The sequence below is a fragment of the Callospermophilus lateralis genome, chromosome 14 (genome assembly GCF_048772815.1).
Source record: "Callospermophilus lateralis isolate mCalLat2 chromosome 14, mCalLat2.hap1, whole genome shotgun sequence".
Taxonomy (NCBI): Eukaryota; Metazoa; Chordata; class Mammalia; order Rodentia; family Sciuridae; genus Callospermophilus; species Callospermophilus lateralis.
The window spans coordinates 62,550,791-62,566,161 of NC_135318.1; the positions used below are offsets into that span (position 1 = coordinate 62,550,791).

The following is a 15,371-nucleotide window of genomic DNA, read 5'->3' on the forward strand; positions in this document are numbered from 1 at the left end:
AGCAGTGCCCCTGGCAATATTTCTAGTGGCTTTTTTATATGTGCTCTGACACTGCATGCATGCGTGGATAGGTTCTGGGTCACACCTTGTGTGTGGGGTCGGCATGGCAAATCATCTCATTGTCAATTCATTTGTGTCAGTTTTTCTGGTGTCAATTTGCCTACTGACTACTTCCCCCCAATTTAACTCATGGAGTACAGATATCCTATTTTTCAGTCCTTTGATGCATTTTGGATTTTAGAAGGTCAATTTGTCTAAGTGCATTTTAAACTTTTCAATGTAGCACAGTCAGTGACTGTTGAGTGTGGTGGATATTTGCCAAGCTTTGGTACTTCCCAGACTCCTTTGAAAAACTTTGTTTCTTTTTGTGATGCTAGAGATGGAATCCAGGGCTTCATGCATGCCAGGCAAGTGCTCTACCACTGAGCCACATCTCCAGCCCTGAACATCTTTCTTATATTTTGAGATTTTTCTACCTTATGACTCCTGACTCCCTGGCCTGCTTTTGTAGCTTCCCTTGCAGCTAGGCCATGGGTGTGGGACTAAATCTCTGCTATTCCAGCTGTAAAATGTCAATTTAAAAGTCAATACCCTTAAGAAGGAAATGCTATACAGAATTCCTTCCATCAAGGGTGCAAAGAGACAGACATCCAGCTGTTAAGGGCAGATGTGGCACATCCTGGCTATAGCATCCCATGTCTGGCATCAGGAGTATGAGCAGAGATGCTAGCCCAGTGACCATAGCAATAGAATTTCCCCTAGCAGAGTTTTAGGGTGGAGCCTAGGCATCACTCTCAGGTGGTTAGCTTCCAAGCCTAATTCTCTGATCCTCCAGAAGGTCCAGTAAGGGGTTTAATATTCTTCAATAAACTCCTTTTGTCTTTAAGTTAGCTTGAATGGGTCCTGTTTGCACCTCTTACAAATGAAATGAGATTGTTGTGAAACCTTGTGGCTTCCATTTTTAAATTTTAAATTTCCCAATCTCTGAAATTTATTCATTAAATTTAAAATTTTAAATTTCCCAATCTCTGAAATTTATTCATTATAATTGAACCATGAAATACAAGAGATTATACAGACTGTCAGTGCCCAATATTAAAAATAACATGAAATTTATATACAGGCCAGGTCCACCACCCTCATTCTTAAAATTCTCTACATAATCCCATGCTGAAACTTGATAAATCCTAACAACAACAACAACGACAACAGCAACAACAAAAATAATATTTGGCAGAGGGAGGTCTTTTGGCAAAGTAGTGTCTTTCTAGGATAGTTCATGAGGTCCAGTGGCCAGGCTCAGGCCAGTGTAATGTGGGGACAGTGCCAACACCAGCCTGGCATGAAATTGGAAAGCTGGCATCCACATCTAGTCAGACCACCCTTGGTTGACATTGGCCTGTGTCTTCTACCTCCCTCTTCCAAAACTCTACAGCAGGTAAAGACATAGACTTACTGGGCATGGTGACTCATGCTTGTAATCCTAGCAACTCCGGAGCCTGAGGAAGGAGGATGAAAAGTCTGAGTACAGCCTGGGAAACTAAGGAAGACTTTGTCTCAAAATATAAAGTGAGAAAGGTCTGGGGGTGGACCCAGAGGTAAAGCATCCCTGGGTTCAATCCCTAATACATAAAACCCCAAACCAAAAAACAGACAAAGAAACAGACACATTGATTTGTTAATGATAGATTTCTTATATTCCATAATATTTGTCACATGTGTTGCTTTTAAGTCTCTGACTAAACAGTTGATCCCTTAGCAGCAAGAATATTTTTTAACCCTTTTATTTTTATGTAGTGCTGAGCATCAAACCCAGTGCCTCACACATGCTAGGTAAGTGCTCTACCATGAATTAAAACCCCAGCCCCAGGAATCATAGTTTGTTTCCTTGAATCATTGTAAGGGTTTAATAAATATTTGTTGATTGATTTTTGTCAGGGAGCTATGGAGTGTAAATTGTATGACTGTCCATCACTTTTCAATGTCCACATGTGCCTGTGTGTGCGAGAATCAATGAATAACAAACTCTAGGTGTGGAGTTTGGGGTCCAAAGAAATCAAAGATACAAGTCTCAGTGTTGTGTGGGTAGTTTCCCCTTAGTTTGTCATGTCTGAATTGTGGCACATACAATAACTACTCCAAAGTTGGGTGCAGTGGTGCATGTCTGTAATTCCAGCCAGTAGGGAGACTGAAGCAGGAGGATTGCAAGTCTGAAGCCACCCTTGGAAACTTAGTGAGACACTTAGTTTTGAAACTCTGTCTCAAATAAATGAATAAATAAATAAATAAATAAATAAGAGGATTAGGGATGTGGCTCAGTGGTAAACTACTCCTGGATTCAATCTATGATATGGTAAAAAAAAAAAAAAAAAAAGAAACCCAGAAAGAAAACAATACCTATTCCAACCATCTCCCAGGATTATTGGGAGCTTTGTAAGAGATGACCTATACTTAAAGCACTTTGTGATCATTATCTGGTCCACATGAAATGGGACCAGAGAGGGTAGTGGAGGGGCCATTACAATTAGTCTGTGGAAAAGGTACCGCAATTGACCTGGTCTCACTGGCTTTGGTCTCACCTGCCTGGAGACAATGGGTTTTTATAGTGCAGGGATATTGGCTTTTCAAGTGTTTCTAGGTAGCAGGCATTTTCTTCTTACCCCCTGCCTCTAGCCCAAACCATTGATTCAGCCTCAGACTTCATAACACCTAAACCCATAGCCAGCTCACTGGCTCAGACCCTTATCTTATAGTTTTTCTCTTTTCTTGTCTCTGGTCTCTGACCCTCTTCCCTTATCCAATGGAGGGCTGTTATTGTCCTACAAAAGCAAGTGTAATCATATCACTTCCTGCTTTAAACATCTCTGTTGGATATCTAAGTCTGCTGGATATCTAAAGACAGAAGCCCAGATATGAGGCTGATGTAATTAGGCGAGAGATACTGAGTGTGTGAACTGGGGTAGATAGAGAGATGGGAAACATTTGAGAAATGATATATAAAGCTAAACTCTCTGTACTGCTATACAAAATGTGAACCATGGACATCTTTAGGATTTCTTCTGTTACTTTATGCAGTAAATACCTAATTACATGCGTACTATTTGAAGGGCACCATTCTAGGCACTGCAAATATGAGGGAACAACATAGACACAGACTGTACCTCCTTTTGTAGTTTGGTCTAGTGAGAAAAGAAAGAATAGGAAATCAACAGAGCCAAATAATAGTGCCTTGGGAACTTGAGAAAAAATGGTCAGAGGAAAGCCCTCTGAGGAGGCGATATCTGAGATGAACCTCATTGAGGGAGAAAAGGCAGCAAGAAACAGGTCTGGAGAATATTCCAGATCGAAGAAAAAGAAAGAGCAAAGGCTCTTGGGTGGGAAAGAGCTTGGCATTTTCAAGGAAAGCATGCCAGAGTGAGTGCTCAGCAGTGTACTGAGGAAAGTCTTACAGGATAGAGAAGGAAGCAGGGATCTTAAAGTCTGGTGTTCATTGTTAGTACAAATTTTATTCGAAGACTAGAAACTGGCAAACGGCTTTGAGTCAGGAAAAGACAGTCTGGTTTGTATTTTAAACACATGACTTTGGTTCCTGGTTGAAAAAGACATTATAAGCTGGAAGTGGTGGCACAGGCCTGTAATCCCAGCAATTTGGGAGGCTGAGGCAGAAGGATTGCAAGTTCAAAGCCAGTGTCAGCAACTTACCAAGGCCCTAAGTAACTCAATGAAACCCTGTCTCTAAATAAAATATTAAAAAAGGGATAGGGATATGGCTCAGTGGTTAAGTGCCCCTGGGTTCAATCCCTAATACCAAAAAAAAAAAAAAAAAAAAAAAGACATCATAGTGGTCAACATGCATAGGGGTAGAAAAGAATGGAAACAGTAGTACTGGCTCTGGCCAAGTTATTGGTGGCTTGGCTAGGATGTGTCCAAAGACATGGAGAGAGAAATGTCATTAATACTCAGGGTCAATTTGATAGGTCAGACTGACTGCTTGTTGATTGGATTAATTAATGTGAGAATGAATAGCAAAAAGGAATCAAGGATGATTAAAGTGAATAGGATACCATTTGCTGACACATCTGGACAAGGAAAAAATTGGAGGAAAAAAGGTTGAATCCAGTGTTGTATATATTAAGTGTGCAATGCTCTCACTTCATGGAGATGACAAATGGCAGTTGGAATAAGTCTGGAGCTCTGGGAGAGGTCCTTGCTGTAGAATTATCTTTGTGAGTCACCCTGTGCAGATGACATAACAGTCGTGGGGCTGGAGGGATTACTCAGGAAGAGAATGTGACAAGATCAGAGAATAGGGTGGAAGGTAGTCCTGGAATACTCCAGCAGTCACCATTATAGAAAACAGGAGTTGAGGAGCCTGGGGAGTGAAGTTAGTGGAAAGCCATCAGAGGGAAGCATCTGGTTCTGACTGGGTGTCAGAAGGTAAGTCCAGATGCAGGATGTGAACAACTGTCCCTAGAATCTTTGAGAGATGGAGGGAAAAAGGGCAGGGGACAGAAGAGAACACAAGATTTTCAACATGTAGGCCATTATGGTGACTATGATCAAAGCAGTTTGGTTTCAATCCTGACTGGAGTAAAGGGGAAGAAGGCTGAGGATGTGCATTTGGCAAGGGTACACAGCTTATAAGTTTTGCTGAAAGGTGGGGTCATGTGTGTGTGTGTGTGTGTTTTCCCCTAACAATGAACATTCATTTCTTGTTTTCTTCTTCTTGATAGTAGGACTTGAACCCAGGGCCTTGCCATGCTAGACAAGCACTTAACCATTGAGCCACGTCCCCAGCTTAATATATGTAAATCTGGGGACCTTGCTTTTCTCAGTATCTCTAAGCCACTCCACCCCACCAAGGTCCAAGATCATCCAGTTTCACACTTACTATCACCTATTTTTGCCCACATATTAGACCCAAAGCTGCAGACAACGCTCCTTTCCTGCCTTCTTCATTCCTGCTCCTAGAAAGGAAGGATACAATAATGGGGAAGAGAATAAGATCTTAAAGTCAAAACGGATATGGGCTCCTTTTACCATCCACACTGGTTAGCCATGAGGCCTCGGAAGCCTCAGTTTCCTCATATGTAGTACAGGATTAGTAAACCCATAGCTTATCAGTGGGGTGAGGGTTAGATGGGCCGACTGTTCTAATGGCTGTGAGAGTAAGCAAGCAGTCAAGGCGGCTCCCTTTGCATCAGCGTTAGGCGGACCGGTTGAGCCCTAAATTAGGGTGAGAACCAGGATGCTTCAGAAGTGTGACTGGGTGATGGGGACCCCTCACATGATCTCCAAATACCAGACGGTGTCCCTCTCCGCGACTGGGCCAGGGCGTGTGCGGGTCCAGTGACTTGTCTTTCCAGTCATTCCACGCCTCCTGGGCCAGAGATCACGCGCCCCCCACCCGTAGCCGAGCCTGACGCGGCGGTGGCTCATGCGCCTTTGCGTTCCAGCCTCTTGCCACGGAACACACGTCCCATCCCCGGCGCCCGGCCCCGCCCCCTGCCCGAGGCGAGTCTCTGTAGCTTGCCCGCTCGGGTGTCGGAGCGGCCGCGCCCGCGGGCTGTACACGCTGATTGGTTGTCCCGTGCCGGCGGGCGGCCCGCGGGCGCACACACCCTCCCTGCGCGGCCAATGAGATTGCGCGCGTCACTGACCCGCCCGCCCATGAGCCGGCAGCCCCTCAATAAGCCACATTGTTGCACGAACCCCAGCGCTGGAGTCCCTGGCCACCGCTGGCAACGCCGTGTCACTCAGCTAAGATACGCGGGAGGGAGCATAGCGCGAGTGAGCCCGATAGGTCCGATCGCCCTAGTGGAGACGGGCTGTGATTCTTGCTAAGTTGAGCCTTAGTGACCCTGTGGGAGAAGTTAGCGCCTTGACGTTGGGCATCCAGATTCGTCGCCCGGAGCGATACTTAGGCGCCTTCTAGCAATTTTGACTCCCCAAACCTGTTTTTAGAGACTCGAGATCCCCCAGCCCGCGTTAACCTTCTCTGTGTACCGCCAGGAATCTCCGCTCCTGCCGGGCAACCGGGCCCGCATACAAAGCGGTCGGACCTCGCTACCCGCCTCCCCCGCAAACCCTCGCGCCTCAGTTTCCCAAGTCGGCGCCGCCTGGCCGCAACAGGATGATTGCCTCGCATATGATCGCCTGCCTCTTCACGGAGCTCAACCATAACCAAGTGCAGAAAGTAAGTAGTGGCGGGCTGGGGCGGGTTGGCTCGCTTTCGATAAAGTTGTGGTTCTCCGGGAAACTCTTGGATCTTGCCGGGACCCGCTTCCTCCTCATTCAGGGATTGGGACGCAGGAAAAGTCTTGAGTAGCTGGGAAACTCCTGGGCGCAGGGAGCCACGTCCGCTAGGCGCTGGCAGACTTGTGCGCGCGTGCGAGGCGCCAGCGCTCGAGCACCGCCTGGCTCCCTTCCTCCCTGCTGTCCTGTGCGCGCTCGCGCTCTCCCCCTACCCCTTTCCCCCAGCTTCTTTTGGAGGGGCGGGTAGCTCCGCACGCAGTCTAGAACTGTTGGGCCCACGTGGGAGGAACCCCCCTCCGGTAGCCTGAGTTCCGGCGAGAGCACGTGGGGAGAACTGTAGTTGGGGGAGGAGGCGCCGCGGCCGCGTGGGGCTGCTGGGGGCCTCCAGCGCTTAAGGACGCGTTTAGGAGGAGTGCTGTTCCCCCCTAGTCGTCCCTCCTCGCCTTGCGGAGGAGGGCCAGAGGAAAAGTCGACCCAGGAAGGAGCGGGAAAGCGCGCAGACTAGCTCTGCCGCCGCGCCCCCTCCCCGGAACTGAGGTGCCCGGAACTGAGGCTCCACGAGGGGCGTACATCCCCCCTAGCAGATCAGCCTCTGGACGGCTCCGCCTAGCGTCCCTGGGTCCCGCCTCTGAGTGGGGGGTCGCCCTTTTTGTTACTTTTTGGTTTTCCCTTAGAAGTTGCTCGGAGAGGACCCCTCCCCCTCCCCAGATTCCTTGAGATTTTGTGGTTCTGAAAATCAGCCTTTTCCTGCGCCAGGCCCCGACTTGTCGGTGCCCCTTGCGCTTTCCGCTGCCCCCAGACCCGAGCTCCCTCGGCGGCCTGCCGGTTCATTTACATAAGAAAGAGCCTCGGGCCCTGCTGCGAGCCTCTCTCTCCCTGCCTCGGGGTATGAAGGTGGGGGTGGGTTAGTTAGGGCCAGGCTCCTGGCGCTTTCACTCTGGGGGAGAATTGAGTTTCCGAAATACCTTGGATTAAGGGTATTGGCTCCTGGCCTGAGTCCTTGACTGTGATTTGAGGGAGGGGGTGGTCTGGGCTGGGGGTGGGTGGGAGTTTTCTTTTATAGCTGTGAGGCAATGACAGCATTGCTCAATTACTTTGAGATTTCAGGGTCCAATGGGAACACTTATTTAGGGAAAATGTCTTGACATCGTTCTGTGGGGCGAGCTGTTCATATTCCCATTTTGGCGGTCCTGAGGGCATAGGAAAGAATGGTAGGTTATAATCTTGATGTTTCCAGAGCCATGGCAGATGAACCTCAGACCTGAGGGGGATCCAGAGGCGCTGGTTTACTCTGTTTGTAAATGTCTTTACTTTCTGACCCCTTCTTGGGATGTGGCCCTGCACTTTAATTCAGTTTATTTAAAAGCGTGTCGTTGGGCTGGCAGGATCTTGGCAATTTCTGTAGGCTTCTCTGCCCAAGATAGGAGTTAACTGTTGGGGGCGGGGGGTGGGTGGGGGGGGCGGGGGGTGGGTGGGGGGGGCGGGGGGGCGGAGACTGTCATCTCTTGGCAAGCTCTAAAATACAAAGTGGAGGATCATTAATCCCAGGGAGGTCTCAGTTGAGTGAATACCGCTCCAGGACATTTGAATTCTTGAACAAGTTTGCTTTTCCCTCCTTCAGAGGAAATAAGACTGGAACTGTGAAGTTGTACCATTCTTGGGGTCTGGAATGGGGGGTCATCTCCCCGGATTCCAGAGTGGAAAGAAAATTAGCCAGAGAATCTGGAAATGAGTTTTAATGTCTTGTGGCTTATTCACCACAGGACCTTGAACCGCTTTGGACTTATTATTTATTTTTGTAAGATGCATAAGGGAGCAGCCTTGTCCATTTTAGAGAAGTATGATGAGACACAACAAAGTGAAAATATCTCTCCTGTAGGCTTCTCTTCTCTAGGAGCCACCTTTCAGCCTGTGAAATGTCCCTGAGAATATTTGGATGTATTTCCTGTAAGTTACCAATGGGGGCAGAGTTGAATCAGACCTTTAACTCACCAGGTGTCAGATCTCGGATTTAAGTTCTTAGTTTGGGTGAGCAAAGCTGTTTGATTCTAGCTGTAGTTACATGGAAAGTAAGAAAAGAATCAGAATGAATTTCTGGATGGAAGAATTAGGAGAGAAGGATGAAGTTTGAATTTAATTTTTATAGTCATTTGGAAAGGTCTTTATTTGAACTGTTCTGAAGTTCCTCTGTGATGACATCATCTTACCTATTCTAGTTTGAGAGCATGGAAGGTTTATGTCACCTGTCCAGAACTAGCCCCATTAGGAATCACTTGACTCTTATGGACAATCCTAATGTTTTGGTCTTTAGGGTAACACTAAGGGTTATTTGCTCACTTTTGCTGATTGAAACTTTGGAACTCAAGAGCAAACAGGAAATATCTACTCTGTACCTGGCACTGTCCTAAGCTCTAGACATAGGTTACCTCAAAAACACTTAAACAACTCTATGAGATAAGTACCATTATTAAGCGCATCCCTATTTTGCTGGTAAGGAACTGAAGCACAGAGTAACTTGCCCAAGGTCACTAGCTTTTTTGCAAGAGCACTGTGGTGGTTTTTTTTTTTTTTTTTTTTTTTTTTTTGCTTATTTTTCTTTTTGTAAGAGTACCATGCTTATGACCACTACTTGCCTACCTCTGAGGAACATAGTGGACTACTGATTTATGCCTACTGGTAGCAACTGTACTCAATAATGTCCAGAAATAGAACTAGGTCTCCTATTGGGAGCTCTGAAATCATTTTCCTTTCTGACTGCTCCACCTTTGTCAGCTGGTCTATGGGTTACTTCAGAGGCCCCCATTTCTATTCTCTTTTTGGAGCTAGACTGAATTATTTCAAAAGCCTCTGACAACTTTGTATTGGTTACTGCATGTCCTGGACCCCATCCTTCATCTTCAGCCTCTTCCTCCCCTCCCTCTTTTCATTCCCCAAAGACTTGAGTTGCCATACCTTTAAGTGTATGCCGTTCACATTGGGTCATTCCACCTTTGCCCTTGTGGCCTTGAACATGCAACCTAGCTTTTCTCAACATGACCCCTTCCAGCTCCAATGCTACTTCCTCTTCCTGCTTTTTATTACCCCTCCTGTGTGCCCACGTTGCTGCACTTGAATCTTGCATGGTGTTGGTTGCATTTCTACCATACATGAGAGTTGGTGGTTTTCAGTTTCAGTTCCTTCCTCAGGACAGGCCAAATCCTGACCATTTCAATTTTATCACCATGATTTCTGTCTGCTGATGAGGTGGCCACTCAGTGAGAATGAAAGAGGAGGCCTTCTTGGAGAAAGAAGCGGAATAAAGAATGGGCAGATGGGCAGAAGGAAATGCAGTTCTCAGGGCTACTCTTTCCTTGGGATTATGGCCTAAGACTGATCCTGAGTGGCAGAAAGAAAGAAGGGGGTACCTTTCCTGTTTTAGCAATCAAGGCTTTGTGTCCGATCTGGAGAAATAGAAGATTCATTTTATTGGGGTAAATTAATATACAAACTACAAGATTTTTGTTTCGTAGGAATAAGAATCAGAGCAGAGTTAACTGTAGATCTGAAATTAAGCATTTACCTCTTCCTTTATCCATTGATCAAATTGTTTTGATACATGTAGATTGAAAAACATTTTATGCCCATTCTGGAATATACAGAGCTCACTTATGGCTTCTTGCTGTATAAGCAAGTGGTGACCTTCAACTGTGGACTTGAGGGGAGCATCTTGGAAGCAGAATGATTCAGCAGCAACCAGAGTCAAGACAGATAAGAATTTTAATTTCTTTCTTTTTTTTTCCTTCTTTCTTTCTTTTCTTTCACCTAAGGGTGCAAGGCTTTCTGGGTACCATGTAGGAAACAGAAACACTTTGCATTTATCTGGAGAGCTAAGTCTCCAGGAAAAGATAACTTATGGCTATTAAACCTAAAGAGGATACATTGCCATGGGTTGGTGGGAGTGAGTGCCAATTAATCTCTAGATAAGGGGTTAAAATAGTGGGGGTAAACTACTTGCTAAAACCTTAATAAAATTATTTTTGACTATTAATTCCTGCTGGGTTAACTGTCAGGTACAATGTGTCATTTTTTCAGTTTGTAACATTTTACTGTCTTAATACAACCCCTTCTGTTGCTCAGAAGGCAGCTGTTGGTGGTAGTAAGAATACTTTGTAGCTTTTGTGAATCATCCATTTGCCAAGATCCTTTTCACTAAGAAGCACTTTTTTTTTCTTTATTCTTGAAAGGATTAAAATTCCCTCAGGCTGCTCAGCCAAAGTCAGCATTTTACTTTTTTTTTTTCTTCTCATTTTTCAAAGTTGAACTTTTCTAGTACCCCGAGGAGTTTGGGGGCAGCTGAGGGCCCTTTTCTAGGGAGAATCAGAGCAACACAAACCACAGAGTTAAATGTGGCAGCTGGAATAAGGAGATCTGATGCACCAAAAAATCTTGGGTGCCCCAGAAAGTGGGCCTCCTTTGTTTAGATACTTCCTGTTTCAAAAACCAACTCTTGATAAGAGGTTCCTCATTATCATTGTGGAGTTTTGAAGTCAGCAAGTTTGGTTTGTTTTCTAACACTGTGTGTTGTCTGTTGCCATTTCAAAGCAGTAGGGGTGGGGTGTGGCAAATCAAAACCCCACGTTCATTGGATGCCTCTTGACATTGTCCCTCTTTCTTGCACTGGAGGGGTTGTTCCTGATTATTTCTAAAACTGTTTTTTTCAACCTTGGTGCTTTTGACAGTTTGGGCCAGAAATTTTTTTCGTGAGGGCCTATCCCAGCAACAGAGTCAAGATTTGTAGACCCTATCCAGCTTTATGGAGTTCTGTTTCTTTTTACTATTCCTTTAGAGCAGTATTTTTAAACTAGGAGTGAATTTTGTGCTTCGGGCAACTTTAGCAATGACTGTCACCATTTTGGGTTGTCACAGTTGGTGGGTGAGTATGTTTTATTGGCATCTAATAAGTAAAAGCTGAGGGATGGATGATAAATACCCATCCTGTGTCCCGTCCCCCCCACCCCGGCCCCATTCTCTGTAAGTAATTATCTGGTTCAGAATGCCTGTAGAGTGGAGGTGAGAAACTGCTTTAGAAGAACATAGCCCATTTCCTTTTTTTTTTTCTTTCAATTTTCAAGTACATCATTCATGGTTGTATAGCTAGTTGGCAGCCCTGGTTGAGACCAAAGCCCTCAGCTTTCAATAGTGTGTCACATCATGGGAAGTCATGGTGGGAGATAGGCTTTTACAAATAAGGAATTTAAGGTGAGGTTACCAGTCTCCAGCTATCAACAGATGCCCATGATCTCTCCCTGAAGGGTGGGTTTCCTGAGGCAGGAGCCAGCTGAGGTTTTTCTGTTCTCAACCAGAAAAATGGAGGCGGTGCCCATTTTCCAGGAAACCAGTGGGAAAGAAGTCTGCTCTTGTCCTTCGGAAACTCTCGCTGTGGCTGTGTTGGAGTTTCTAGGGAGGCTGAGTATCTGCCAGGCTTAAGGACAAGGCAGGTGTGTGACCTGGTGAAACCTGAGCTCAGGAGCTGCTGTAGCTGGGAAGCAGAGGAGAGGGGCCAGTGGTGCCCACTGAGGTACAGGGACAGCCCAGCAGTTCTTGGGGGGAGGCTGTATAGTGAGATATGGAGTCTGGCTCCCTGGGGTTGAATCCTGACAGGGTGAGCTTGGGCTAGTTTTGAAGTTTCTCTAAGCCTCAGTGTCTTTCTTTTATAAAAGGGAGAGATTGTTGAATACCATCCTAAAGAGGATCATTTTAAGGATTAAACAGAGACAGTGTTAATATGTCAAGCTCTTAGAACTATTATGGACATATAGTTATTATATAATGAAATAATAGTACACAGAAGGAAAAAAGAAAGACACTGTTACCTACCCTCCTGCCTTACCCAGGTGGACAGGAGCAGAAAGAGGCCCTGCTTGGACCTAAAAATAATTCCCATGAGCTTCTTTTAGAGTATGTGGGTCCAAGCTTGCCTGTGCTTCCTTATGATAGATTTGATCAGAGGACCAAGGGCTGGGGTGGGGGAGAGTCCTGGAGCTGGGAAAAAAGGAAACATCTTTGCTGTCCCTTTCAGCTTCTAAAATCTCTTCCCTGAACTTAGGAGAGCCAGCCTTGACCCCCTCCTCTAACATGATTTCTTTCTGGTTCTCTGAGGCACAACCCCATTTGGTGATCTCTGGGATGCCTTGCCCATTGGTGCACCCCAGGTTGAAGCATCTTCCTTGTGATGCCATGAGAAACACAATTGAATGATCATGGTGTTAGTTTACTCACTCCTGTTCACTGGTGAATGCCCTCCCTACTGTTCCCCAGTAAATTCCCAGAAAGTACAAGGGTAGAGACCCCAAGGGCAGTTGCTCAGGCTTCTCCCTATGGAAGTTTTCTTCTGTTGTAGAGTTTGCCTTTTGGATCCTTGCTCACCCTTGCTCCTGTCTGCCATAGGCCTTGTCTTCCCACTGAGGAAAGCCTTTGAGGTATCCAGGGCTAAAGAATCATAAGACAGGCCTTGAGAGGCTTGGCTCCCCTTGACTCCTGGAGATTCCCTGAAGGGTCTCAGCAGGGAGCTCTTTGCTCCTCATATTCAGACCCCTGGCCATAGAGTGTCTTCCCACTCTCATGTCTTCCCTCCTGCTGAGAGTAGGGTGCCCCTACTTCTTGACAAACCTCAAAGGATCCTTTGTGTGGAACCCACACTCGGGAAACCGGGTATGGTGTATGCCTGTAGGCAGACAGGCAGGAGGAGTCCAAGTTCAAGAGCAGCCTCAGGAACTTAATGAGACCCTGTATCCAAAAAAAAAAAAAAGGGGGGGGGGAGTGGTGGTGATAGGGGTGTAGCTCAGAGGTAGTGCTTGCCCACAGCACCAGAACCAAAAAAAAAAAAAAAAATCTCAAAACAACCCAGTTTGGAGGTCTGGAGTCTTGACCTTGTTCCTGTGAATAGAGTCACACATTTCCCAGGAGTGCCACCCTCTTTTACAGGTGGGTCACAAACTTTTTGTGCTGTTGTCTCTGGATCTCTAAGCATTTCCTTGACATTCCTTCCCTGGAGGGACCTTGATATTAAGCCTTATCTCACAGTTCACCAGCAGATTGAGTCAGGCTCTGAAAACCAAGCTCTGGTGCCCACCCCCGCACCTACCCAAACTTCTTACCTCCTTCACCACGCCTCCTAGGTTGGCCCCTGGAGGCTGGAGGTGGTCCGTATTTTCAAAAGACCTATTCTCAACCTTTTTCTTTTCTCTATATCATTGAATGAAGGAAGGAATGAAGCCAGACAAACTACCTGACTACTTTAATTAGGGTTAATGAGAGCTTTTTAGGTTGCCTCCTCCATACCCATTTTCAAATTAATTAATTAATTATTGCTGTACTAGGGATTGAACCCAAGGCTTTTTGCGTGCTAGCCAAGTGCTCTGCTACTGAGCCACATCCCCAGCCCTTTTTATATTATTTTGAGATAGGGTCTCGTTAAGTTGCCTAGGCTGGCTTTGAACTTGGTATCCTCATGCCTCAACCTCAAAAGTAGCTGGGTTTACAGGCCTGTCTTACTGTTGCCAGTTTCTTCTTTCCCATTTGAGGGACTTCCTCTTGCTTATGCGCTCTCCCAAATATTCCTATTTCAGTACCCTCTGTGAGCTGGCTGCAGTGGTGCACACCTGTAATCCCATCTACTCAGGAGACTGAGGCAGAAGGATTGCAAGTTTGAGACCAGCCTGGGCAATGTAGCAAGACCCTGTCTCAAAGTAAAAATAAAAAGGACTGGGGATGTAGCTCAGTGGTAAAGTGACCCTGTGTTCAATCCCCAGTATCAAAACCAAACCAAACCAACAAACAAAACCTTCCCTGAAGCCTTCCAATGATGTCCCATTAGTTCCTTCCCCTCACAAAGGACTTAAAAGGTAACAAACAAGTATAGTGCTTAAGAGCTGGCTTCTGACCACTTGCTCTTTGTGTGGTAGCTGAGCTACCCTTAAACTGCCCGGGGTAGGAACTTTTCTTATTATTTACCATTCAAATGAAGATAACAGGCTCAGAACCAAGGACAAGCTAGAATTCAAAACCTGGCAGCCTGACTCCAGAGCCCATGCACTTTCCCCTCAGCATGGGGCTGCTCAGGACAACTGGTGGTGGTTGATAATGTTTCAGTTTCATGGGGTTATGAGTCAGGTGTCAGCCGGGAAGGGATCTTTGGGATCACGTAATCCAAACTCCTTTTTACAGTCAAAGAAGCCAGCTGCTACAAACTAAATGAATCAGCCCAAGCTTTTGTAGGATAAGCACCAGATCTGGAACCCAATCCCCCAATCCCTGTCCTGTTTCCTTTAAATATATCGTTAAGGTTCCTCAAAAACAAAGTAAGAATTTGCTTTGTGGGCTGTCCCTGTGGGGACCCTATAATTTATTGCCCAGTTTTGAGAGTACTTTTCACAGCCATGCTACTACCACAGGTGCCAACTGAGATTGTCTTGGGCAAGCTGGGACATATGGGTGCCTCTCCTATGGTGGGTGTGATCTTGGGGTGGGTATCAAAACAAACAGACTGGGAGGTCTGGTGCTAGACATGTGGAGCAGAGGGATAGAACCAGAGGGATTTGGTTCAGCAGGTGGTCAGATGGCAGCAGCAGAAGTGGGGAGTGCAGATGTCACTGTGAGGTGAGAGGCTCAGAAGGCAGACTCTGGTCACTGGCATGGCACTGTCCAGGGGTGGGCAGAGTGTTATCTCTAGGGAATCTAACATCCTAGGTAGGGCAGGCGGCGGGGTGGATTGGGAGGAAATGATGTCAGGATCTTATACAGTGAGAATGCAGGCCTGAAGAGCAAGGTCAGATACACAGCACCTGTCAATGTGGTGTAGCCCACTCTTCCCCTTCACCAAGTTGCTCTTCCAACTCTTCTCTTGGCATTCCTACCCCTTGTAGGTAACCATAACAAAGATTTCTTGAGCACCTAGTTTATCTTGAGTGTTGAGAACTGTGGGCATCACAAGTATGACGTAGATTTAGCTGGTACCTTTAGTCCTCTGGTAAGAATGAAAGAAAGAGGTGTCAAAAGTACATTGACATGGGCTGGAGAAAGGCCATTTGTGCTGAAGGGCGAGTGGGAGTTTGTTAGGTCAGAGGAGAACATTCTAG

The 15,371-nt window shown here is 46.2% G+C and overlaps 1 protein-coding gene across 3 annotated transcripts in view; it reads left to right on the forward strand.

Annotated features, from left to right (window-relative positions):
* Nucleotides 1–5,713: 5,713 nt before the first annotated feature.
* The window catches only part of Hk2 (hexokinase 2), a 59,592-nt gene continuing 49,934 nt past the window's right edge, over nt 5,714–15,371 (forward strand). The window contains exons 1-2 of one of the 3 annotated variants that reach the window (XM_076833538.2): nt 5,714–5,803; nt 6,013–6,196. In XM_076833538.2, coding sequence (XP_076689653.1) covers nt 6,134–6,196 — 63 coding nt within the window. In that variant the 5' untranslated portion in view covers nt 5,714–5,803; nt 6,013–6,133. Of the gene's footprint in view, nt 5,804–6,012; nt 6,197–7,440; nt 7,467–15,371 lie in introns of those variants that run through there. The other 2 variants (XM_076833537.2, XM_076833539.2) reach the window with 2 other exon arrangements.